Source organism: Salmo trutta, chromosome 17 (assembly GCF_901001165.1).
Source record: "Salmo trutta chromosome 17, fSalTru1.1, whole genome shotgun sequence".
In the NCBI taxonomy this organism is placed as follows: domain Eukaryota; kingdom Metazoa; phylum Chordata; class Actinopteri; order Salmoniformes; family Salmonidae; genus Salmo; species Salmo trutta.
Window position 1 is genome coordinate 32,213,893 of NC_042973.1, and position 27,431 is coordinate 32,241,323.

The 27,431-nt window shown below is 42.5% G+C and overlaps 1 protein-coding gene across 1 annotated transcript in view; it reads left to right on the forward strand.

Annotated features, from left to right (window-relative positions):
- The window catches only part of LOC115152047 (voltage-dependent calcium channel subunit alpha-2/delta-1), a 131,039-nt gene extending 104,276 nt beyond the window's left edge, over window positions 1–26,763 (forward strand). The window contains exons 27-38 of the mRNA XM_029696518.1: window positions 451–554; window positions 3,048–3,134; window positions 3,312–3,379; window positions 3,489–3,527; window positions 3,631–3,702; window positions 12,408–12,560; window positions 12,726–12,778; window positions 12,854–12,909; window positions 14,690–14,816; window positions 23,958–24,070; window positions 25,021–25,103; window positions 26,384–26,763. Coding sequence (XP_029552378.1) covers window positions 451–554; window positions 3,048–3,134; window positions 3,312–3,379; window positions 3,489–3,527; window positions 3,631–3,702; window positions 12,408–12,560; window positions 12,726–12,778; window positions 12,854–12,909; window positions 14,690–14,816; window positions 23,958–24,070; window positions 25,021–25,103; window positions 26,384–26,494 — 1,066 coding nt within the window. The 3' untranslated portion in view covers window positions 26,495–26,763. The remainder of the gene's footprint in view (window positions 1–450; window positions 555–3,047; window positions 3,135–3,311; window positions 3,380–3,488; window positions 3,528–3,630; window positions 3,703–12,407; window positions 12,561–12,725; window positions 12,779–12,853; window positions 12,910–14,689; window positions 14,817–23,957; window positions 24,071–25,020; window positions 25,104–26,383) is intronic.
- Window positions 26,764–27,431: the final 668 nt, after the last annotated feature.

The window sequence follows — 27,431 nt, forward strand, 5'->3', positions numbered from 1 at the left end:
ACTGTTTTACTCCCCAACTTGTTCAGCTGGCTTTCTTCACATTGCATGGACAGTTAGCCCTCCTAAATCACCAGAACATGTTTCCCATCCACACATACACTGGAGACATACTCAGTAAATATGGACTCTTTCTATCCCTCCCTCCCTCCCCTCACTTTCCCTCCCCCTCTCTCTCTCCTCTCCCTCCCTCTCTCTCTCTTTCTTTCTCTCTGCCTTGGTGATTGTTAGAGTACAGCAGTTAATCACAGAAAAATACATTGAAATATTTTCATATAAAACATACATATTTTTTTCTTTATCTCTGGGCCAATTCTATTCCATTTTTCCCATGTGTTGTGCTTTGGGTGTGACTGTTAAATTTATCAAAGTTTGGCCTTACAGTTGAATAAATCTTTCAGACATCTGTATCTTAAAAAGTTCTGAATGTGTGCACGTGCGTGTGTGTTTCAGTGCTGGGGAGGAGTGGACAGAGAATGCCGAGACCTATGACTCAAGTTTCTACAAGAGGACTCTGGATAACGACATCTATATTTTCACTGCTCCATATTTCAACAGTATGTTAACACACAACGAAACACACACACACACACACACATGGATCCTCTCTTCGGTGTGGTCTTCCAGAAAATCCCGGACGGCCTGCTCTACTGTATATGATAAGAGAAGAGAGGCCTTCTAGTCCCCCTCTATCTTTACTTCCTTTCTATGCTGCTCCCTCTCATCTCTCTATCTACCCCCCTCTTCTGTCCGACCCCTTTCTCTTCCCTCTCTCTCACTCTCTCTACTCACTATTTTAACGTACTTCTGTATCTAATGCTCTCTGGTACTTTCCACACCCCTTCTCTATATGTCCCTGTGGTATTGCAGCAATCTACAGTTGTCAGAAGTTTACATACACCTTAGCCAAATACATTAAATTCAGTTTTTCACAATTCCTGACATTTAATCCTAGTAAAAATACCCTGTCTTAGGACAGTTAGGATCACCACTTAATTTTAAGAAAGTGAAATGTCAGAATAATATTTATTTCAGCTTTTATTTCTTTCATCACATTCCCAGTGGGTCAGAAGTTTACATACACTCAATTAGTATTTGCTAGCATTGCCTTTAAATTGTTTAACTTGGGTCAAACCCTTCAAGTAGCCTTCCACAAGCTTCCCACAATACGTTGGGTGAATTTTGGCCCATTCTTCCTGACAGAGCTGGTGTAACTGAGTCAGGTTTGTAGGCCTCCTTGCTCGCACAAGATTTTTCAGTTTTGCCCACACATTTTCTATTGGATTGAGGTCAGGGCTTTGTGATGGCCACTCCAATACCTTAACTTTGTTTTCCTTAAGCCATTTTGCCACAACTTTGGAAGTATGCTTGTGATCATTGTCCATTTGGAAGACCCATTTGCGACTAATCTTTAATTTCTGGAGATGTTGCTTCAATATATCCACATAATTTTCCGCCCTCATGATGCCATCTATTTTGTGAAGTGCACCAGTCCTTCCTGTAGCAAAGCACCCCCACAACATGAAGCTGCCACCCCCGTGCTTCACAGTTGGGATGGTGTTCTTTGGCTTGCAAGCCTCCCCTTTTTTCCTCCAAAGAAAATGATGCTCATTATGGCCAAACAGTTCTATTTTTGTTTCATCAGACCAGAGGACATTTGTCCAAAAATTACGATCTTTGTCCCCATGTGCAGTTGCAAACCATAGTCTGTTTTTTTTATGGTGGTTTTGGAGCAGGGGCTTCTTCCTTGCTGAGCGGGCTTTCAGGTTATGTCGATATAGGACTCGATTTACTGTGGATATAGATACTTTTGTACCTGTTTCCTCCAGCATCTTCACAAGGTCCTTTGCTGTTTTTCTGGGATTTGATTTGCACTTTTCACACCAAAGTACGTTCAACTCTAGGAGACAGAACGCGTCTCCTTCCTGAGCGGTATGACGGCTGCGTGGTCCCATGGTGTTGATTCTTGCGTACTATTGTTTGTACAGATGAACGTGGTTCCTTCAGGTGTTTGGAAATTGCTCCCAAGGATGAACCAGACTTGTGGCGGTCTACAATTTTTTTTCTGAGGTCTTGGCTGATTTGTTTTGATTTTCCCATGATGTCAAGCAAAGAGGCACTGAGTTTGAAGGTAGGCCTTGAAATACATCCACAGGTACACCTCCAATTGACTCAAATGATGTCAATTAGCCTTTTGAAGGTTTTAAAGCCATGACATCATTTTCTGGCATTTTCTAAGCTGTTTAAAGGCACAGTCAACTTAGTGTATGTAAACTTCTGACCCACTGGAATTGTGATACAGTGATTTATAAGTGAAATAATCTGTCTGTAAACAATTGTTTGAAAAATGACTTGTGTCATGGACAAAGTAGATGTCCTAACCGACTTGCCAAACCATTGTTTGTTCACAAGAAATTTGTGGAGTGGTTTAAAAACGAGTTTTAATGACTTCAACCTAAGTGTATGTAAACTTCCGACTTCAACTTTATTTATTTATTCATTCCAGGTCAAACAGCAGTATGTGAGTAGATCCAGTAGACTAGAGTAGGGTTTACTCAATAGAGAGCTGAAGAACACTATGACACAATTCCAGGAGTGGGGATAGTTAACCCATGATAGATCTTTCTCTGCTAACATGCAGAGTCAAATATCTTTATGGTCACGTTAGCATTCCTGGGGTCCCAATCAGTGACCTAGGCCAATTACTTTCTAATACTTTTGGTGTGCTTCGTTTAGCCTCACATACAGGATAGGCTGGTGTTTGCACTTTTGGGACTATTCCATTTGTATTCTATCTACAGCTGTACTGTATGTGCTCCTACTGCACAGACACATGACCATTTACCCACTTAAATGAGACCAAACAAAGAAATATGATATATTTTTATCATATTTGTTATTTCATGAAACATGATTTCCACCAAATGGGTTTTTAAAGCCTCACACAATTACTGTCACTGTCATTGTCATGCAAGTGTCACTACATGTGAATGTGTTGACACTCTTACCTCTGCTCCCCCTCACTCTCCCTCCTTCTCTCTCTGCTGCAGAGAGCAGGGAGTCAGGCTATGAGTCAGGTATTCTGGTGAGCAAGGCTGTAGACCTCAACATAGACAGAGTCAACCTCAAACCAGCGGGTGAGTGGAGAGACCCGTCCACATTTCCTTAGCTGGGTGCTTAGTTGTTGTATTGGGTACTTCTGAATTAAAACTGACAGCCTAGAGAATAAGATGAAACATCCATAGCTCCTTCTGTACAGGATTATTCAATAACATGTTTCTGAATATCCTTTTTGTTGTTTCAATGTCCTGTAGTGGTGGGAGTGAAACTGAACGTCTCTGCCTGGATGAACAGCTTCATGAACGCCACCATGAAAGTCAACGTAAGAGAAACACTTTCTTTAGTTTAGGATTTCTTATTCACATCCCATTGTGTTTGCTAAAGTTGTGACCATTCATTCATGATGGTGTGTGCTTTGATGGCGTTTGCAGTGCAAGGATGAAATCTGTGGCTGTCTGAAGAATGATAAGGTACAATGGCCTATCTCACTCATGGAAAATCTTTAGAAATGTTGATAATGTTCTATACTGACTGATGTTCTCTTTCTATCTGTCACTCTCTCTCTCTCTGCAGCATGTTGACTGTGTCATCTTGGATGATGGAGGCTTTCTGCTGATGTCCAATCAGGAGGAGTATATCACACAGGTGAGTCTCTGTCACCTAATCAGATTACTCTGTCACAGACATGTACATTTGTCGTACCAGAGCAGGGTCAACATTATTGTCTGTCTGTCTGTCTGTCTGTCTGTCTGTCTGTCTGTCTGTCTGTCTGTCTGTCTGTCTGTCTGTCTGTCTGTCTGTCTGTCTGTCTGTCTGTCTGTCTGTCTGTCTGTCTGTCTGTCTGTCTGTCTGTCTGTCTGTCTGTCTGTCTGTCTGTCTGTCTGGCAGATTTTCCGGACCTAGACTAAGTCTAGTCCTGGAATAAAAACATGGTCAATTTGGGACAAGGAAACTAGCCTTTATAAAATGTGTTGACCTGATCTGTATTTAGCTAACTACTCTGACTAGCCAGATAATATTTTCTTGCCTGTTTCCACAGACATTTCCTTTGCGTCTCTAAAACTCTTTAATACCAATGTCATATCATGTTTGGCATGACAACAAACAAAACAGAGTTTTTAAAGCACAGATCTAAGCGATAATGGCTCCATAGCATCTACAGTATTCTGAAGTTTGTAGAACATAAACCCATAGTCCCAAAGCCAAGACACTCCTTTTGGAATGAGAGCTAAAAGGTTTTTGTGGTTTGGCTGGCCACCAGATCTCTTCTCCTGCTCCTCTCTCCATCCCTGCTTCATCCGATCTTTTTTTATTTTATTGTATTTAACCTTTATTTAACAGCGAAAGACCGTGGGTCTCTTTCACAGATGAGCCCGGCATGAACACATCAATAAACAACAATTGGATTATTCATACAGTATCTACAGTATATATACATCAGTTACACAATACATGAAAAGCAAACACGATAAGCAAAACACAATCAAATAAAACAAACACATTCTTCAGTAAAAAGGCCCTCTAACGTCTGCATGAATTGCCCTAGAGGCACCAACTCCACCAACTAAAAGCAGATTTACCTAAATCGGTGTAGATTGACAGCATCTCCAGGGTTAGCCATCCCAGAGTCTTTGTCTTGTAACTTAACAATGAAGTAAGGTATGGTGGAAGTTTATGCAAGAGGGCTTTATTGACAAAAAATTTGCAATGCATTGATCTATAGCAGGGATGTGCAACTTTGATGGGTGTGGGGTCCACAAAAAAATCTGTTATTTTATCATAGCGGGCCACAGTGGCTCGCGGGTCTGCGTGCCCACATCCATACACGCACGTGTAGTCAGAGCCGGCCCTAGCCTTTTAGGGACCCTAAGCAAAATATTGTTTCCCCACCTTGCTATCAAACATTTTAGCGACCCCCCCCCCTCTTGACAGCAGAGAGAAACAATTGTTTTAGAGTACATTTTCTGTAACTCTATATATTTTCCCATGGGGCGTAGAGAACATGTAACTGTTGTAAAGAAAGTTTGCTACAAATCTATACATTTTGCCATGGGGGTGAGTGAGAGAAAATTGAGCAATATTTAAATTGTACACATTTTGCAATAGGGTGGGGAGAAATGTTTGCAGTTTTTTATATGATATCTGAGTGAAAGTGACCAACAAATGAATAGGGGCTCCCCAGTCGGTTATTTGACCATAATTAATACAAATTTGGATAGCTAGCCGCTAGACTAACTTACTGTACCAATAAAGAAATAAAAAAGTTGAGAACCCGACTGAGTCCTCTGCCCACCTCACATTTTGCTATGGAGGGTGGAGAGAAGATTTAGCAATTTTATAACTCATTTCATGCAATTCTCCAAATTTTGCTTGTTTCAGTTTTACGGATTACAGTGCCTTCGGAAAGCATTCAGACCCCTTGACTTTTTCAATATTTTGTTACATTACAGCCTTATTCTAAAATTGATTGAATAAAAACATTTCCTCAGCCATCTACACACAATAACCCATAATGATAATGCGAAAACAGGTTTTTAGAAAAACAGAAATACCTTATCCTCTATGGGACCGGCGGGACGAATTCGTCCCACCTACGTAACAGCCAGTTGAATCCAGTGGCGCGATTTTTAAAACGTTTGAAATACTATTACTTCAATTTCTCAAACATATGACTATTTTACAGCTATTTAAAGACAAGAATCTCGTTAATCTAACCACACTGTCCGATTTCAAAAAGGCTTTACAACGAAAGCAAAACATTAGATTATGTCAGGAGAGTGCCCAGCCAGAAATAATCAGACACCCATTTTTCAAGCTAGCATATAATGTCACAAAAACCCAAACCACAGCTAAATGCAGCACTAACCTTTGATGATCTTCATCAGATGACACGCCTAGGACATTATGTTATACAATACATGCATGTTTTGTTCAATCAAGTTCATATTTATATCAAAAACCAGCTTTTTACATTAGCATGTGACGTTCAGAACTAGCATTCCCACCGAACACTTCCGGTGAATTTACTAAATTACTCACGATAAACGTTCACAAAAAACATAACAATTATTTTAAGAATTATAGGTACAGAACTCCTCTATGCACTCGCTATGTCCGATTTTAAAATAGCTTTTCGGTGAAAGCACATTTTTGCAATATTCTGAGTACATAGCACGCCATCACAGGCTAGCTATTTTGACTCACCAAACTCCGATTTACTATTAGAAAAGTTTGATCACCTTTCCTGTTCTGCGTCAGAATGCACTCCCAGGACTTCTACTTCAATAACAAATGTTGGTTTGGTTCAAAATAATCCATAGTTATATCCAAATAGCGGCGTTTTGTTCGTGCGTTCAAGACACTATCCAAGGGTGACGAAGGTTTACGCGCCCGACGCGTTTCGTGACAAAAAAATTCTAAATATTCCATTACCGTACTTCGAAGCATGTCAACCGCTGTTTAAAATCAATTTTTATGCTATTTTTCTCGTAAAAAAGCGATAATATTCCGACCGGGAGTCGTTGTTTTCGTTCAAAAACGAAAGAATAAAAACATGGGGTCGCCTCGTGCATGCGCCTCCAGTCTCTGTTCTCTGATCGACCACTATCAAAATGCGCTAATGTTTTTCAGCCAGGGCCAGCAAAGCCACCATTCGGCTTTTTGCCGCCTTCTGAGAGCCTTTGGGAGCCGTAGGAAGTGTCACGTAACAGCAGAGATCCCCTGTTTTGGATAGAGATGATCAAGAAGGCCAAGAAATGGTCAGACAGGGTACTTCCTGTACAGAATCTTCTCAGGTTTTGGCCTGCCAAATGAGTTCTGTTATACTTACAGACACCATTCAAACAGTTTTAGAAACTGGAGTGTTTTCTATCCAAAGCTAATAATTATATGCATATTCTAGTTTCTGGGCAGGAGTAATAATCAGATTAAATCGGGTACGTTTTTTATCCGGCCGTGAAAATACTGCCCCCTATCCATAACAAGGTTAAATTGCAATGAAAACAACTTTCTGACAAAATTAGAAACAAATAAATTCAAATCAAATGTTATTTGTCACATGCACCGAATATAACCTTACCCTGAAATGCTTACTTACAAGACCTTAACCAACATTGCAGTTCAAGAAATAGATTAAGAAAATATGTCCTAAATAAACTAAAGCACAAAATTAAAGTAAAACAACAAAATTACATAACAATATCAAGGCTATATACATGGGGTAACGGTACCGAGTCAATGTGCAGCGGGTACAGGATAGTCGAAGTAGTTTGTACATATAGGTTGGGGTAAAGTGACTATGCATAGATAATAAACAGCAAGTAGCAGCAGTGTAAAAAAAAAGGGGGGGTGTCAATGTAAATAGTCCGGGTGGCCATTTGATTAATTGTTCAGCAGTCTTATAGCTTGGGGGTAGAAGTTGTTAAGGAGCCTTTTGGACCTAGGCTTGGCGCTCTGGTACCGTTTACCATGCGGTAGAAGACAGAACAGTTTATGACTTGAGTGACTGGAGTCTTTGACAATTTTTGGGGCCTTCCTCTGACAACGCTTAGTCGGTCCTGGATGGCAGGAAGCTTAGCCCCACTGATGTATTGTGCCGTACACACTACCCACTGTAGCACCTTACGGTCAGATGCCGAGCAGTTGCCATACTAGGCGGTGATGCAACCAGTCAGGATGCTCTCGATGGTGCAGCTGTATAACTTTTTGAGGATCTGGGGACCCATGACAAATCTGTTCAGTATCCTGAGGGGGAAAAGCTGTTGTCGTGCCCTCTTCACAACTGTCTTGGCATGTTTTGAAAATGGTAGATTGTTGGTGATGTTGACACCAAGGAACTTCAAACTCTCGTCACGCTCCACTACAGCCCCGTTGATGTTAATGGGGGCCTGTTCCGCCCTCCTTTTCCTGTAGTCCACGATCATCTCCTTTTCTTGCTCACATTGAAGGAGAGGTTGTTGTCCTGGCATCACATGGCAAGGTCTCTGACCTCCTCCCTATAGGCTGTCTCATCATTGTCGGTGATCAGGCCTACCACTGTTGTTTCATCAGCAAACATAATGATGGTGTTAGAGTCGTGCTTGGCCACGCAGTTGTGGGTGAACAGGGAGTACAGGAGGGGACTAAGCACGCACCCCTGAGGGGCCCCGGTGTTGAGGATAATCGTGGCAGATGTGTTGTTGCCTACCCTTACCACCTGGGGCCGGCCCTTCAGGGCACTATGGTGTTGAACGTTGAGCTGTAGTCAATGAACACCATTCTCACATAGGTGTTCCTTTTGTCCAGGTGGGAAAGGGCAGTGTGGAGTGCGATTGAGATTGCGTCATCTGTGGATCTGTTGGTACGGTATGCGAATTGGAGTGAGTCTAGAGTTTCCGGGATTATAGTGTTGATGTAAGCCATGACCAGCCTTTCAAAGCACTTCATGACTACCAACGTGAGTGCTACGGGGCGGTAGTCATTAGGCAGGTTACCTTTGCATTCTTGGGCAAAGGGACTATGGTGGTCTGCTTGAAACATGTGAGTATTACTTACTCGGTCAGGGCGAGGTTGAAAATGTCAGTGAAGACACCTGCCAGTTGGTCTGTGCATGCTCTGAGTACATGCCCCAGTAATCCGTCTGGCCCCGCAGCCTTGTGAATGTTGACCTGTTTAAAGGTCTTGCTCACATCTGCTACGGAGAGCGTGATCACACAGTCGTCCAGAACAGCTGGTGCTCTCATGCATGCTTCAGTGTTGCATGCCTCGAAGCTAGCGTAAAAGGCATTTTGCTTGTCTGGTAGGCTCGCATCACTGGGTACGTCGTGGCTGGGTTTCCCTTTGTAGTCCATAATAGTTTGCAAGCCCTGCCATATCTAACGAGCGTCAGAGCCGGTGTAGTAGGACTCAATCTTAGTCCTGTATTGACACTTTGCCTGTTTGATGGTTCATCTGAGGGCATAGCGGGATTTCTTTTAAGCGTCCGGATTAGTGTCTCGCTCCTTGAAAGCGGCAGCTCTAGCTATAGCTCAGTGTGGATGTTGCCTGTAATCCATGGCTTATGGTTAGGATATGTATGTACTGTCACAGTGGGGATGACGTCCTCCATGCACTTATTGATGAAGCCCGTGACTGAGGCGGCACACTCCTCAATGCCACTGGATGAATCCTGAAACATTTTCCGATTTGTGCTAGCAACAGTCCTGTGGCATAGCATCCGTGTCATCTGACCACTTCCATATTGAGCGAGTCACTGGTACTTCCTGCTTTATTTTTTTTTTGTAAGCAGGAATCGTGAGGATAGAATTATGGTCAGATTTGCCAAATGGAGGGCGAGGGAGAACTTTGTATGCGTCTCTGTGTGTGGAGCAAAGGTGATCTAGAGTTTTTTTCCTCTAGTTGCACATGTGACATGCTGGTGGAAATGAGGTAAAACGGATTTAAGTTTGCCTGCATTAAAGTCCACGACCACTAGGAGCGCCGCTTCTGGATGAGAATTTTTTGGTTTACTTATGGCCTTATACAGCTCGTTGAGTGCGGTCTTAGTGCCAGAATCAGCTATGAATAATATAGATGAGAACTCTCTTGGTAGATAGTGTGGTCTACAGCTTATCATGTGGTACTCTACCTCAGGCGAGCAATACTCGAGACTTCTTTAATATTAGACATCGCGCACCAGCTGTTATTGTCAAATAGACACACACCCCCCGCCCCTTATCTTACCAGACGTAGCTGATCTGTCCTACCAATGCATAAGATATTACAATTTTTCATGTCCTGTTGGTTGGATAGTCTCGACTGTAGATCATCGAGTTTGTTTTCCAGTGATTGCACTTTAGCCAGTAGAACTGATCGTAATGGCGATTTACTCACTCGTCTATGAATCCTAACAAGGCACCCCGACCTTCTCCCTCTTTGTCTCCGCCTTTTCTTCACGCAAATGACAGGGATTTGGACCTGGTCTCCAGAGAGCAGTATATCCTTTGCGTCGGACTCATTAAAGAAAAAATATTTGTCCAGTTTGAGGTCAGTAATCGCTGTTCTGATGTCCAGAAGCTATTTCCATTCATAAGAGATGGTAGCAGCAACTTTATGTACAAAATAAATGACAAACAATGCGAAAAAACAAACAAAATAGCGCAGTTGGTTAGGAGCCCATAAAACGGCAGTTAGACTCTTACCCGTATACATGGATGAACGCTTTTCCCTCTGTTATAGATGCCATGGTTGCCCTTAGTTTGAAGATGTTATCCGGAGACAGGTGTTTTATACAACATTCTTCTTTCAGTGTTCTCTTTTTGGACTCTCCACATTTGGCAATCATCTCTCTGCTTCCGCTGGGAATTCCACTGATTTCAAAACTCAGTCAACTTATTCCATGACAACGACACCATTTATTCCTCAACCATTGTAATAAGAAAACTGTACAATATCTGGTTCAATGAAAATGATTTTACCTACAGTACCAGTCAAAAGTTTGAACACACCTATTCATTCAAGGGTTTTTCTTGATTTTGACTATTTTCTACATTGTAGAATAATAGTGAAGACATCAAAACTATGAAGTAACACACATGGAATCATGTAGTAACCAAAAAAGTGTTTAAAAAATCAAAATACATCTGAGATTCTTCAAAGTAGCCACCCTTTGCCTTGATGACAGCATGGCACGCTCTTGGCGTTCTTTCATCCAGCTTCATGAGGTTTTCACCTGGAATGCATTTCAATTAACAGGTGTGCCTTGTTAAAGGTTCATTTGTGGAATTTCTTTCCTTTTTAATGTGTTTGAGCCAATCAGTTGTGTTGTGACAAGGTAGGGGTGGTATACAAAAGATAGCCCTATTTGGTAAAAGACCAAGTCCATATTATGGCAAGAACAGCTCAGATTTGCAAAGAGAAACGGCATATTTCTCTGCAGATCTACTCAAGCTCTGTCTGGTTGGATGGAGAGTGTCACTGCACAGCTATTTTCAGGTCTCTCCAGAGATGTTAGATCGGGTTCAAGTCTGGGCTCTGGCTGGGTCACCTAAGGACATTCAGAGACTTGTGCCGAAGCCACTCCTGCGTTGTCTTGACTGTGTGCTTAGGGTCGTTGTCCTGTTGGAAGGTGAACCTTCGCCCCAGTCTGAGGCCCTGAGCACTCTGGAGCAGGTTTCGCTTTGTCGTTGTGGGTTATTTTGTGTACATTAATGAAGAAAATAAATAATTTAATGCATATAGTATAAGGCTGTAACATAACAAATATGGAAAAAGTCAAGGGGTCTGAATGCTTTCCGAATGCACTGTAGGTAAGCTATTTGGTTAACTATTTAACTAACTATTTAGCAGTCTCATGGCTTGGGGGTAGAATCTGTTCAGGAGCAATTTGGTCCCAGACCTAACGCTCCGGTACCGTTTGCCATGCGATAGCAGAGAGAACATTCTATGACTTGGGTGGCTGGAGTCTTTGAAAATTTCATCTGACACCACCTGGTCTAGAGGTCCTGGATGGCAGGGAGTTCAACCCCAGTGATGTACTGGGCCTACTCTCTGTAGGGCCTTGCGGTTGGAAGCAGTTGCGATACCAAGCGGTGATGGAACAGTCAAGATGCTCTCAATGGTGCAGCTGTAGTACTTTTTGATGATCTGAGCATGATCTCATGCTAAATATTTTTAGCCTCCTGAGGGGGAAGAGGCGTTGTTGTGCCCTCTTCATGATTGTGTTGGTGTGTTTTGGATTATGATAGGTCCTTAGCGAGTGGACAGAGAGGCACTTGAAGTTATCGACCCGCTCCACGACAGCCCAATCGATGTGAATGGGTTGCCTACACTTACCACCTGGGGGCGTCCCGTCAGGAAGTCCAGGATGCAGTTGCAGAGGGAGGTGTTCAGTCCCGGGGACCTTAGCTTAGCTTAGGGCTCCTGAGTGGCGCAGCGGTCTAAGGCACTGCATCTCAATGCAAGTCCCTGGCTGGAAACCAGGCTGTAACATATCCGGCCCTGATTGGGAGTCCCATAGGGCGGTGTACAATTGGCCCAGCGTCGTCTGGGTTTGGCCAGGGTAGGCCGTCATTGTAAATAAGAATTTGTTTTTAACTGATTTGCCTAGTTAAATAAAAAAATATATACAAAAAGTAGTGATGAGCTTGGAGGGCACTATGGTGTTGAATGCTGAGCTGTGGTCTATGAACATTATTCTCACATAGGTGTTCCTTTTGTCCAGGTGGGAAATGGCAGTGTGGAGTGCAATAGAGATTGTGTTATCTCTGGATCTGTTTGGGTGGTATGCAAATAACAGTGGATCCAGTGTTTCTGGGATGATGGTGTTGATGTGAGCCATGACCAGCCTTTCAAAGCTCATACATTGAACACAGCTCTCTGTTCCCTGAACACAGATAGGTCAGTTCTTTGGGGAGGTGGACCCAGTCGTGATGATCAGTCTGGTCAACACGTCTCTGTACTCCTTCAACAAGACCTATGACTACCAGTCAGTCTGCAACCCTGAGAGAGACTGCAAGGCTGCTGCAGGGCCACGATCTGTTTACGTGGTGAGACACACACACACAGAACGCACACACAGCACACACCCACATGAATGCATTAATGCATGATCTTGCTTTGGTTACCTTTCATGCTACATGTACTGTGTGTGTATATTTTGTCCATATGTTATGAAGTGTGCACTCAGTGCTCTTCTCCTCTCCCCTCTCCAGCCCACTATAGCAGACATGCTGAGTATAAGCTGGTGGGCCTCCACAGGTGCCTGGTGAGTTAACTGGCTGGATACTTTAACTACTGTCATCTGCTGTTTGGACCAAGCATAATGTGTTTGTCTCTGTAGGTCGATAATGCAGCAGCTCTTCTACAGTCTCATATTCCCAAGGTTCCTAGAGGCAGGTCAGTTGTAGAGGATAATATATTGGATGCAATATGTGTTTCCAAAACAGTGAATTTGTAGTCATAATGGTACAAGATGTTTGTTGTGGCTAAAATGGCTTTCTTGATTCTGAGAACATTTGGAAAGTATTCAGACCCCTTCACTTTCTCCACATTTTGTTATGTTACAGCCTTATTCTAAAATGTATTAAAGAAAAATTGTCCTCATACGATCTACACACAATACCCCATAATGATAAATCGAAAACAAGTTTTTAGAGGTTTTTGCAAATGTATAAAAGGTATTCAGACCCTTTGCTATGAGACTGGAAAATGAGCTCAGGTGCACCCTGTTTCCGCTGATCATTCTTGAGATGTTTTTACAACTTGATTGGAGTGCACCTATGGTAAATTCAATTGAATGGACATGATTTGGAAAGGCACACACCTGTCTATATAAGGTCCCACAGTTGACAGTGCATGTCAGAGAAAAAACCAAGCCATGAGGTCAAATGAATTGTCCGTAGAGCTCCGAGACAGGATTGTGTCGAGGCACAGATCTGGGGTTAGGTACAAAAAATATCTGCAGCATTGAAGGTCCCCAAGAACACAGTGGCTTCCATCATTCTTAAATGGAAGAAGTTTGGAACCACCAAGACTCTTCCTTGAGCTGGCTGCCTGGTCAAACTGAGCAATCGGGGGAGAAAGGCCTTAGTCAGGGAGGTGACCAAGAACTCGATGGTCACTCTGACACAGCTCCAGAGTTCGTCTTTGTAGATGGGAGAACCTTCCAGAAGGACAACCATCTTTGCAGCACTCCACCAATCAGGCCTTTATGGTAGAGTGTCCAGATGGAAGCCACTCTTCAGTAAAAGCACATGACAGCTCGCTTGGAGTTTGCCAAAAGGCATCTACAGGACAGAAATAAGATTCTCTGGTCTGACGAAACCAAGATTGAATTCTCTGGCCTGAATGCCAAGCATCATGTCTGGAGGAAAGCAGGCACTGCTCATCACCTGGCCAATAACATCCCTATGGTGAAGCATGGTGGTGGCAGGATCATGCTGTGGGGATCTTTTTCAGCGGCAGGGACTGGGCGAATAGTCATGATCGAGGGAATGATGAGCGCAGCAAAGTACAGAGAGATCCTTGATGAAAACCTGCTCTAGAGCACTCAGGACCTTAGACTGGGGCGAAGGTTCACCTTCCAACAGGACAACGACCCTAAGCACACAGCCAAGACGATGCAGAAGATGCTTCGGGACAAATCTCTGAATGTCCTTGAGTGGCCCAGCCCAGATTTGAACCCGATCAAACATCTCTGGAGAGACCTGAAAATAGCTGTGCAGTGACGCTCCCATCCAACCTGACAGAGCTTGAGAGGATCTGCAGAGAAGAATGGGAGAAACTCACCAGATACAGGTGTGCCAAGCTTGTAGCGTCATACCTAAGAAGACTTGAAGGCTGTAATCGCTGCCAAAGGTGCTTGAACAAAGTACTCAGTAAAGGGTCTGAATACTTATGTAAATGTGATATTTCAATTTATTTACTTAAAAAAAACAATAGCAAAAAAATCTAAAAACCTGTTTTTTCTTCTTCTTTGTGGGGTATTGTGTGTATATTGATGAGGGTACTTTTTTAGTAAATACATTTTAGAATAAGGTTGTAACGTAACAAAATGTGGAAAAAGTGAAGGGGCTTTGGACTATTTATTTGGAGGAGATGTAAGCACAGATGTGTTTGTTGATTTGTGTTTTTGGTTGTGTATGGTAACAGTTATGTAGTCTCTCTCTCTCTCTAGTGGACTCAGATGATGACATGTCTGCTAACATGTTTAAGGAGAGTTGTATCACAGAGCAGACTCAGTATTTCTTTGACAATGAAGAGAAATCCTACTCGGGAGTCCTCGACTGTGGAAACTGCTCCAGGTGTGTGTGTGTGTGTGTGTGTGTGTGTGTGTGTGTGTGTGTGTGTGTGTGTGTGTGTGTGTGTGTGTGTGTGTGTCCACGTGTGTGTGTGTGTGTGTCCACGTGTGTGTGTAAGTGATGTAAGGGTCGATTCCAGTCTCCTCTTTCCTGGATAATAGCTTGTTGTGGGCAATAATATTTGAAATGTGAATATATATTAAATGTGATATTTTATATAACGGGTGCGTCTAATCCTGAATGCTGATTGGTTAAAACTGCATTCCATCCGGTGTTTATTCCACAAGTTACCACTGGATAAATCCTAGACGCTTTAATACCTTTTTATACTGTTCCATCTGACTGCGCAATCCACTGTCTCATCAGCCCAGCCAGACAATTATATAAGCGTGATCTCCACTATAAAAAGCATCTAGATTCTATCTCACATTTCTTTTACTGACATTTAGTTTTCAACAGCGAAGATTTCTTTAAACCTTGATTTCTGTCTCTCTGAAATTTGCAACATTGTTTCAATATACAAATTCGATCTCCAGCTGTTTACATTTTTTTTTTTAACTAGGCAAGTCAGTTAAGAACAAATTTTTATTTACAATGTCAGCCTACCAGGGAACAGTGGGTTAACTGCCATGTTCAGGGGCAGATCGACAGATTTTTACCTTGTCAGCTCGGGGATTCAATTCAGTACTGGCCCAACGCTCTAACCACAATGAACACGTCTGGAGTTGGGATGAGACAGACAGGCAGCTTTTCTCAGCCAGCCGAAATCATGAATCAGCATCATTTTTATGGATATATACGAAGAAAGATCAATAGAAAACAGGTCAAACAAAACAAAGTGCAGCTAGTTTGCAGTCTTTCCAGCTTCAGTTTGAAGTGATTGTGTTAGCTGTGTTGTTGGATAGCTCTGAACAACATTGTCCTGACGAGAGAGCACATTTTCTTTGCCAGGTGAAATTGTGCATCAGTAGCTCATGATTATGGATGTATCCAAATAAACGTCACTAGAAAACAGCTTAAATAAATGCAAATGAAGCTACTTTGTTGTTATTCTGGCTGCACTGTTTCACGGGACTGTAAATTAGTCTTAGTTGGCTAGCTATCAAGCAAGGGATGATAACGTTGCAAGCCAGTATGGCGATAGAACATTTAGAATGAACGACTGGGTCACATCCATAGATACAGAACAAAAAGACATAACCACTGGGTAACGTCTCTGGCATCGGAACCAATAGACCGAACGACCAGCCGGCTTGGGTAGCAACCCTAGATTTGTGTCAGGACTATATCTTGTGGATGAAATAGTTTGAATAAATTCATTCAAATAACGTTTTTTATAGAAATACTGTACCAGTCAAAGGTTTGGACACACCTACTCATTCCATGGCTTTTCTTTGTGTTTTACTATTCTCTACATTGTAGAATAATAGTGAAGACATCAAAACTATGAAATAACATATATGGAATCATGTAGTAACCAAAAAAGTGTATTTGAGATTCTTCAAAGTAGCCACCCTTTGCCTTGATAAGAGTTTTGCACAATCGTGGCATTCTCTCAAAAGATTCATGAGGTAGTCACCTGGAATGTATTTCAATTAACAGGTGTGCCTTGTTAAAAGTTAATTTGTGGAATTTCTTTCCTTCTTAATGCGTTTCAGCCAATCAGTTGTGTTGTGACAAGGTAGGGGTGGTATACAGAAGATAGCCCTATTTGGTAAAAGACCAAGTTCATATTATGACAAGAACAGCTCAAATAAGCAAAGACAAATGGCAGTCCATCATTACTTTAAGACACGGAGGTCAGTCCATCCGGAAAATTTTAATAACTTTTAAAGTTTCTTCAAGTGCAGTCGCAAAACCATCAAGCGCTATGATGAAACTGGCTCTCATGAGGACCGCCACAGGAGAGGAAGACAGAGTTACCTATGCTGCAGAGGATAAGTTCATTAGCGTTCTCAGCCTCAGAAATTTCAGCCCAAATAAATGCTTCACAGAGTTCAAGTAACAGACACATCTCAACATCAACTGTTCAGAGTAGACTGCGTGAATCAGGTCTTCCTGTTAATTGAAATGCGTTCCAGGTGACTACCTCATGAAGCTGGTTGAGAGAATGCCAAGAGTGTGCAAAGCTGACATCAAGGCAAAGGGTGGCTACTTTGAAGAATCTCAAATATGAAATATATTTATTTGTTTAACACTTTTTTGGTTACTACATGATTCCATATGTGTTATTTGGTGACTTCACTATTATTCTACAATGTAGAAAATATTTAACAAAAAAAAAAAAACCTTGAAAGAGTAGGTGTGTCCAAACTTTTGACTGCTACTGTAGGTCCCTAAGGTTATCTTACAGGACAAAGCATGAATAAAGATATGCGTACTAGACCAGAGGTCTAGAAGCCTAGCAAATGAGAATTGATCATACAAAGGCATTTCATTTCATTTATAGCATCTGAAGAACTAACCTTTCAACCCAAAACCAACCACCATTGACCAATCAAATGATACCAGTAACTTAAACACTCCCAGGCCCAATCTCCACAGGGTGTCACAGCATTTAAAGGTTTGTGTGGGGGATGAGACCAATGTAAATAAGACAGAATTCCTGAGAAGATCATAAAATCTTTTTGCATTTAGTAATTCAGAGTTCACCCTATACAGATACAACTAACCCCCGAGATTATACATACATGTAGATAACATCAAAGTTATCCTCAGTGAACAAGTTTAAGATAGATACCATTCATGGATGCTATACTATTATTATATCACATTTAATATTCAGTGTTCCTGAATACTGTAACAGAGATATTTACATGTTGACCCTTCAGAGAGGGAAGGGCTGTCTAGCCTTTGGGAATTGTCCTTTGTTCCTGCACCATTTGCCATGCAGGTGTCAGAGAGCACATAAATTAGGGCCGAGCCTACAAGCTCATCCCGATATGTCATCCTCTGGTGGGGTAGATCCAGAATGAGGTCAGCTTCCTGCCCTCCTCTGTGTTTTCCTGCTCTTTCCAGGCAGCTGCTGCCGGCTTGGCTCTGATCAGATGCACGTTACCTTGATCTGTCAGGAGCTGGACACAGAGGGAAACACTGTTTACTGAGAGCTCTCTCCCAACCGTTTACCCCTGTTTATGTGCTGCAACTCACACATGATGTGGATGTTGAATGTAGGTAGAAATGCAGTGGGTATATGAGCCACATGTGCCTGACTTTTTTTCTCTTCAACATTAACAACTAATGACACTTAAACTTTAATGAGTGCCATAAAGAAAGAGCCATTCCACAGACGGAGAGGGTTGCTCCATTGCCCTGTAGTATGTGTGTGATTTAGTATTGGCTGTGTGTATGTCTGAACCAGATATATATCACCACGGTAAGCACATGTGTGTGATGATGTGGGCGGCAGGAACGGACAGCTTTTTTAAATGTACTCTCATCTGAGGCAGTTGAAGAACATGTTGTGTGAAAGCTTCGTTAGTCTGTTGGGAGTGTGTTTCCCTATGTGTTTGGGTTGGAATCTGGTAGAGCTGTCTCTCTCCGGCTCTCTCCTGGAATAATAGTGAATTCCATTGAAGGAATAATAGGACATTCCATAGAAGGGAAGTGCAGTGGCATGTGTTCATGGATGCCAAGGGAGGCCAAGCTTCCCCATATAAAATAAAATAATTTAAAAAAATTATATTTCCTCTCTCTGTTTCATAATTTTCCTTCAATTGGCAAGTGGCTTTCTCAACTGAGGAATCAGCGTGAGGAATCAGAGCCCATGTATCTGATGCTATCTGGTCAAAAAAGAGTATGACATGTTGGCATGTTGCCGCCAGTAGCATTGAATTCAATAGCAAGTGATGCCAACTAGCATTGGACCCCCCTTGATAATTTCGAAAACCAATCAGTGTTGATCTGAGCTGAGTGAGCTCAACTGTGAATGGTCCTGGCACAGCAAAACATATATAATGTCAAGGAAGGCCAGTTTGGATTTGACTTCCCACCAATCAAATCACACCAAAGAAAAATGTAATTGTTACCTTATGGTGTGTGTCGTTGTCCTGCAGTAGCTAGCTATGGATAGAGATGAGGATGAAGAGTTTCTAGTTAAAAACGATTTTGTAGCAGCTGAAAATCAAGGAGAATGGGAGGCCGACTCCAAAATAGGATATTGTGCAGGGGAGAGGAGCATGGGGTGGGACCCAATCTTTTAACACTGAGAATTACAATAGGACCGACTGGCTAGCTGGGAGTGCTAGGCCAAAGAAGCTGTTTGCTGGCCATGCCTTCTATTTGACAAAAGTACATATTTGCTCAACAACCATTGAGCCACCACTTTTTTTTCTGATCTTGCAAACCAGGGCAGGTCCCTTGACCGACATGGAAAATCAAAAAAACACATTATGGCAAACCTAAAACTTAAGCCCTTTGGTAGAGTCCGGATCAACAAGACTTTCGACCAGGCTGCAGTGACCAATGTCCAGAGGCACAATGAACGGGTGAAGAAAAACAGAGACATTTTAGTAATGACATTATTACAACTTGAGCAAACCGGTGGTGAAATTAACTTTGCCAACTAAATTGAACTTGCATTTGCCTATGCTGTGTAGGTCATGTAACTATTTGTTAAATGCAATATTTTCTTTGTACACTTAAACATGACAGATGTTGCTCTCCGGTTTTAACAGTGATGAAACACAAATGTACAGTGCCTTCAGAAAGTATTCACACCTCTTGACTTTTTCCACGTTTGACCGACCACCTTGATTCTGTTTTATGTTGCAAAATTTTAAATTGTGTTTTTACATTGTAAAGACTCAGAGCTACAAAAAGGTATATCATAAACTGCAGTTGAGGAACAATGGAAAAATAGTTCTGCTTTGAAAGTTGATAAACTTGTAACCCCACTTTTGAGAAAATGTAGTTAGGACAAATAGTTAGCAAAACAATGAACCATAATCCCAACCAATACAGTTCAAATGGATTGTCAAAGCTAGCCACCATGCATGAAATGCTGTAGTAAGAATCTTCAGGGAGATGAAGCTAACCAACTAGGTTCAATGCTAGCTAGCTAGCTAACATTAAATCAAATCAAGTTTTATTGGTCACGTACACGTGTTTAGCAGATGTTATTGCGGGTGTTTCGAAATGATTGTGTTTCTAGCTCCAACAGTGCAGTAATATCAAACAAGTATTATCTAATAATTTCACAATAATACACACAATACACACAAATCTAAAGTAATGGAATGGAATTAAGAATATATAACTATTTGGACAAGCAATGTCAGAGTGGCATAGACTAAGATACAATAGAATAGAATACAGTATATACATATGAGATGAGTAATGCAAAATATGTCAACATTATTAAAGTGACTAGTGTTCCATTATTAAAGTGGCCAATGATTTCAAGTCTATGTATATAGGGCAGCAGCCTATATTGTGCTAGTGATGGCTGTTTAACAGTCTGATGGCTTTGAGATAGAAGCTGTTTTTCAGCCTCTCGGTCCCAGCTTTGATGCACCTGTACTGACCTCGACTTCTGGATGATAGCGGGGTAAACAGGCAGTGGCTCAGGTGGTTGTTGTCCTTGATGTTCTTTTTGGCCTTACTGTATCATCGGGTGCTGTAGGTGTCCTGGAGGGCAGGTAGTTTACCCCCGGTGATACGTTGGGCAGACCACACCACACTCTGGAGAGTGGGTGGTGCAGTTGCCGTACCAGGCAGTGATACAGCCTCCTGAGGTTGGTGTTCCCTCTGCTGTTTCCTGAAGTCCACGATCAGCTCCTTTGTTTTGTTGACGTTGAGTGAGAAGTTATTTTGCTGGCACCACACTCCCAGGGCCCTCCCTGTAGGCTGTCTCGTCATTGTTGGTAATCAGGCCTACTACTGTTATGTCATCTGCAAACTTGATGACTGAGTTGGAGGCGTGTGTGGCTACACAGTCATGGGTGAACAGGGAGTACAGGAGGGGGCAGAGCAGGCACCCTTGTGGGGGATCAGCGAAGTGGAGGTGTTGTTTCCTACTTTCACCACCTGCGGGGCAAGTCCAGGACCCAGTTGCATAAGGCGGGATTCAGAGCCAGGGCCTCGAGCTTATTGATGAGCTTGGAGGGTACTATGGTGTTGAATGCTGAGCTATAGTCAATGAACAGCATTCTTACTTAAATATTCCTCTTGTCCAGATGGGATAAGACAGTGTGCAGTGTGATGGCGATTGCATCGTCTGTGGATGTATTGAGACGGTCAGCAAATTTAAGTGGGTCTAGGCTATCAGGTAATGTAGAAGTGATATGATCCTTGACTAGTCTCTCAAACCACTTCATGATGACAAAAGTGACTGCTACGGGGCGATAATCTTTTAGTTCAGTTACCTTTGCTTTCCTGGGTAAAGGAACAATGGTGGCAATCTTGAAGCATGTGAGGACAGCAGACTAGGATAGGGAGAGATTGAATATGTCCGTAAGCACTCCAGTCAGCTGGTCTGCGCATGCTCTGAAGATGTGGCTAGGAATGGGCTGCAGCCTTGCGAGTGTTAGCACAGTTAAATGTTTTACTCACGTCGGCTACGGAGAAGGAGAGCCCACAGTCCTTGGAAGGGGGCCACGTCGGTGGTATTATGTTATCCTCATCGCGGGTGAAGAAGGTGTTTAGCTTGTGGAAGCAAGACGTCGGTGTCCGTGACGTGGATGGTTTTCCCTTTGTAGTCCGTGATTGTATCTAGACCCTGCCACATACGTCTCCTGTCTGAGCTGTTGAATTGTGACTCCACTTAGTCTCTATACTGGCGTTTTGCCTGTTTGATTGCCTTACGGAAGGAATAACTACACTGTTTGTATTCGACCATATTCCCAGTCACCTTGCCATGGTTAAATGAGGTGGTTTGCGCTTTCAGTTTAGCGTAAATGCTGCCATCTATCCCCGTTTTCTGCTTATGGTAGGTTTTAATATTCACAGTGGGTACAACATCTCCTATACACTTCCTGATAAACTTAGTCACCGTATCCGTGTATTCATCAATGTTATTGTCAGAGGCTACCCGGAACATATCCCAGTCCGCGTGATCAAAACAATCTTAAAGCGTCGATTCTGATTGTTCAGACCAGCATTGAATAGTCCTTAGCACGGGTACTTCCTGTTTGAGTTTCTGCCAATAGGAAGGGAGTAGCAAAATGGAGTCGTGATCAGATTTGCAGAAGGGAGGGCGGGGGAGGGCCTTGTAGGCATGCCGGAAGTTGGAGTAGAAGTGGTCGACTGTTTCAGCAGCGCGAGTACTTCAGTCAATGTGTTGATAGATCTTCGATAGCATTTTCCTCAAATTTGCTTTATTAAAATGCCCAGCTACAAGAAATGTTGCCTCAGGATATGTGGTTTACAGTTTGCATAAAGTCCAGTGAAGTTCTTTGAGGGCCGTCGTGGTATCAGCTTGAGGGGTAATATACACGGCTATGACTATAACTGAATATAATTCTCTTGGGAGGTAATACGGTCGGCATTTGATTATGAGGTATTCTAGGTTGGGTGAACAAAAGGACTTGAGTTCCTGTATGTCATCACAATAACACCAACTGGCTGTACAGACTCAGACAGTATATCCCGAGAAACAGAGTATGTTACAATCCCTGATATCTCTCTGGAAGGAAATCCTCGCCATGAGCTCGTCAACTTTATTATCCAGAGGCTGAACATTAACGAGTAATATACTCGGTGGGTGGTGTGTGCGTTTCCTGAATCAGACTAGAAGTCCACTCCGAATAACTCTACTCCGCCGGCGATGTTTTGGATCAGCCTCTGGAATCAGTTCAATTGCCCTGCGGGGTAAGAACAAAGGATCAGATTTGGGAAAGTCTTATTCCTGTTTGTAATGCTAGTAATGCTGGTGAGTTACCACCTCTCTGATATCCAAAAGTTATCCCTGGCTGTATGTAATAACACAAAACATGTTCTGGGCTAGTACTATAAGAAATACACACACAAAAAAATCAGCAAATTTGCCTAGGGGCTAGATGCATGGCTGCCATATCTATTGGCGCCATTTTCTGTGATTAGGGTATAACTGGCAATACAATGCAAATACATTTCTGAGAAACCAATAATATTACTACACAGATCATGCACGTAACATTAGCTAGCGAGCCAGCAAGCTAACATTCACTAGCTAGCTAACAGTACACTTTAACTTGCAATGAAAACAACTTCCTGACAAAATTTGAAATGCATAATATCTGAAAATGTAGCTAGCTAGACTCTTACCCGTATACGCAGATGAACGCTTCACGGCTGTAGTGGTGTGGGTGTAGCTGGTGCAGAGGAGTCAGGCACAGGACAGCAGAGATGAGTAACACAAGTAACTTTACTCAAATATTCCAATAACGCAATACCGAGCCCACAATTATGGACCAAACATACATAAAAGAATCACGCACAAAAACCATGGAGAAAACAGAGGGTTAAATAATGAACATGTAATTGGGGAATTGAAACCAGGGGTGTAAAACATAGACAAAACAAATGGAAAATGAAAAGTGGATCGGCGATGGCTAGAAGGCCGGTGACGTCGACCGCCGAACGCCGCCCGAGCAAGGAGAGGGACCGACTTCGGCGGAAGTCGTGACAACGGCAGACTGGAACCACTTTAACTAAGTAAGACGTCCTGTGTTGTTTTGATTGTAGTGAAAAAATTATCAATTTAATAAATTTTGAATTCTGGCTGTAGCACAACAAAATGTGGAATTAGTCAAGTGGTATGAATATTTTCTGAAGGCACTGTATGTGGTTCAATTTATTCTGCCACTCTGTGACACCTGTATTCTAGAACATTGTCTGTGATATGACATTATCGGCCTTATATGTATCACGGTGCCTTAGAAATGCATTTTTAATAGAGCAAACAACACAATTATCAAAACATATGTTGGAAAGAAATATATATCAGTTTGGCTTCCCCATTGATTTTGCCCACGCACCGCTACTGGGGAAGTGTTCTCTCGTGTGAGGTATTTAGATGGTTAGCATTCCTCTCCTCTCATGCTTTTAGTATGTACAGTATAATGCTGAGTAGCTTACTAAAACGTGTGTGTGTGTGTGTGTGTGTGTGTGTGTGCGTGCGTGTGCGTGGGCGTGCGTGTACGTGCGTGCGCGGGTGTGTTTCAGGATGTATCGAGCTGAGAAGCTGCCCAACACTAACCTGGTGTTTCTGATCACTGATGCCAAGACCACCTGTCTGTCCTGTGACCCCAGACCACTACGACAGGCAGAGCAACCATGTTTCCTTCCACACACACCCACACACATCCTATTGCATTAATTTTTTAGTCAGCATTACTGCTCGATTAAAACTTTTAGTCTCATAGTATAAATGAATATGGAGCTGTGTATCTGAATGGAACATCTGGAACCCATGTTGGGATCACTTTCAATCAGTGTAAAGTGTAAGTGTGTGTGTGCATGTCTACGAGACATATGTGTTTGGGGCTTTAGATTCCTGCTGATGTAAAGTGTCATCATCCCAGGTCAGAGAGGGTTCAAACAAAAGGCCTGTAGTTCATTACAGCTCAGTATGCTGCTAATGAGGACAAACACACACACTCATACACACACACGCACACACAGCAAACATTTAAAACATACACACTACACTCTATTGCACACAACTAAGAGGCTGTCCAATCACAGTGTCATGTTCAATCATAGGGGTGATATTTATAATGGAATTGTTAAAGGGCAACACTCTTCCACAGACAGGGTGATACACAGGTTAGTGTTTTATGTTATAAATCTGGTTCTGGAGGCAGCTCTGCACAGTGGTCACTAGCTGGCACTACCACAATGTCATACAATCTGATTTGAAACCTAACACTAAACTCAACCCTAACCTTAACCACATTGCTAACCCTAATGCCAAACCTTAAATTTAGATCAAAAGCAATTTTTTCCCCCCATTATTTTTTACAAAAGAGACTATTTTGACTTTGCAGCTGGGCCATCTAGTGGAAATCGCTCAGTTCTGCCTCCAGGACAAGACTCACCCCAATAAACATCAACCTGCCGGTGATACATGTGAGTTTGTAAGGGAGTGTGTTAAAGATGTGATTTAGAGATATATGTTTGACCAAGACGCATCTGTATTTAAGATCAGAGTGTGCATGTGTGTATTTTTGAGGTGTGTGTTGCAGATTTGTTTGTGTGTTAGTATTTCCTTAGTGTGTGTGTGCAGCCCAAGGTCCAGATCGCTGTGAGCTAGCTCAGAACCCCAGGTACAGGAAAGGACCTGACGTGTGTTTTGACAACAACGTAGACGTAAGTCAAACACGTGCGCACACATATTTTATTTTTCTCTATCTTTCTCTTTCTCTCTCTCTCTCTCTCTCTTTCCATCTCTTGGTGTGGATGTTCTTCATTGCCTGATTGCATGAATTGGTTTGTATCTTTTTGTTAATTCATACTTTGGTCTCAGGGATATTTTTTGTGTGAAAACTAACGAACTGATCGCTTGCATGACAGGTGTTCTCATGTTAATTCTCTCATATATTTTATAAGGTTATATTATCCTGCAGTTTATACCCTATAAACTGACTTTCATTAATTGTTACTGACTGTCATTTTGTGTTTTAGCATGACAGCCTCATTCTCATCTTTCTTTTACATGCTTTCTTTCTCCTTGTCTCTGTCCTTCTATTTCCATAATTCATCCTTCATTTTGCATCTCCATTGGCTGCTGCTCATGTCTGTCATGGTAGGATGAGCCACTGTGTTCAATCAGCGATGTCTCTGGTCTGAGTCCTGTCCCCTTCCTCATGTTGCTGCAGGAGTTGATGCTGGGCCCAGGGACAGTGCCTGTCAATAAAAACTGAACTGAGACCTGTGTCTCTCCACCACTGTTGATAGTCAGGTGTTACATACAGCAACTACTAACTGACCAGAAATCTACTGACAGGCCTTAAACACAACCACTACTATCTTTGTGGTAATAATGATGACCTTGCTTCTAGCACTGTAGCTACTTCCTTCAAATAATTAAACATACTTGGATAATCCCAGAGCAAAAGGAAAATAAGGTACCAATACAGTATATCATGTAATTCTCTACCAGGTGAATAGTGTACTGTAGAGTAAAAGGGATGTACTACCTGTTATAGACCTGTCACACACACAGGCCGGTAGTGATGTTTAGGGTGGCCTGGGAATGGAAGGTACGGGTATTGTACAGCAGATGTAAATCCTCTATGGAGAGTGAAAGTAGGACTCTCTCCCCACAGCTGAACTATGGAAGTTGCTCTGCAGTCTATATTCCCTCTAGAGTAAATAGAGGAAGAGCCAGATGGGTTTCCTGCCTTTGAGGGTGTGCAGTACTGTACGACACAAACACACACACATGATGGCCAAGGGCACGCACGGATATCCTGAACACTGGCATCAAACAACAGGAGGCTACACACACACACACACACACTGAACATTCTATAATGTTGCACCCTTCTGAACGCAAAAATGCGTGTTATCTATTATTTGCCAGCGTAATCTGAGTTTGAATTGTCTGATTGTCTGCTTGTCTGATTAATGGTTGTTGTGACCAACAGGAGGATGATTCTGACTGTGGGGGCGGGACCTCTCTAAGCCCCTCACTCTGGCCCATGTTGGGACTCCAACTACTGCTGCTGTGGCTCCTCACTGGCCCCCGACACTCATGACCCCCACACACACATCACATCTCAACCAGACAGTGTTTTACATTGGACTGTTTTCTGACGCTCCATCTCTTGAATGCCATCACTGATCTGTTAATAACTCACTGCCAATATGGAAGAGGAGTCACTATCCTGTTCTCCAATCATTCTCCAAAGCCAAAGGGGTGCTCTTTCCTCCCTCTCATCTCTTCTCCACCATTTTGACTGAGCTATTCTATTATATGGTGTATTCTATGGAGCTAACCAACCCTTTAATTCTTCATCATAAATGTATTTACAGTATCTCACAAAAGTGAGTACACCCCTCACATTTTTATAAATATTTGAGTATATCTTTTCATGTGACAACACTGAAGAAATGATACTTTGCTACAATGTAAAGTAGTGAGTGTACAGCTTGTATAACAGTGTAAATGTGCTCTCCCCTCAAAATAACTCAACACACAGCCATTAACGTCTAAACCGCTGGCAACAAAAGTGAGTACACCCCACACCAAATTGGGCCCAATTAGCCATTTTCCCTCCCCGGTGTCATGTGACTCATTAGTGTCACAAGGTCTCAGGTGTGAATGGGGAGCAGGGGTGTTATATTTGGTGTCATCGCTCTCACACTCCCTCATACTGACATCACTGGAAGTTCAATATGGCACCTCATAGCAAAGAACTCTGAGGATCTAAAAAAAATAATTGTTGCTCTACATAAAGATGGCCTGGGCTATAAGAAGATTGCCAAGACCCTGAAACTGAGCTGCAGCACGGTGGCCAAGACCATACAGCGGTTTAACAGGACAGGTTCCACTCAGAACAGGCCTTGCCATGGTCAACCAAAGAAGTTGAGTGCATATGCTCAGCGTTATATCCAGAGGTTGTCTTTGGGAAATAGACGTATGAGTGCTGCCAGCATTGCTGCAGAGGTTGAAGGGGTGGGGGGTCAGCCTGT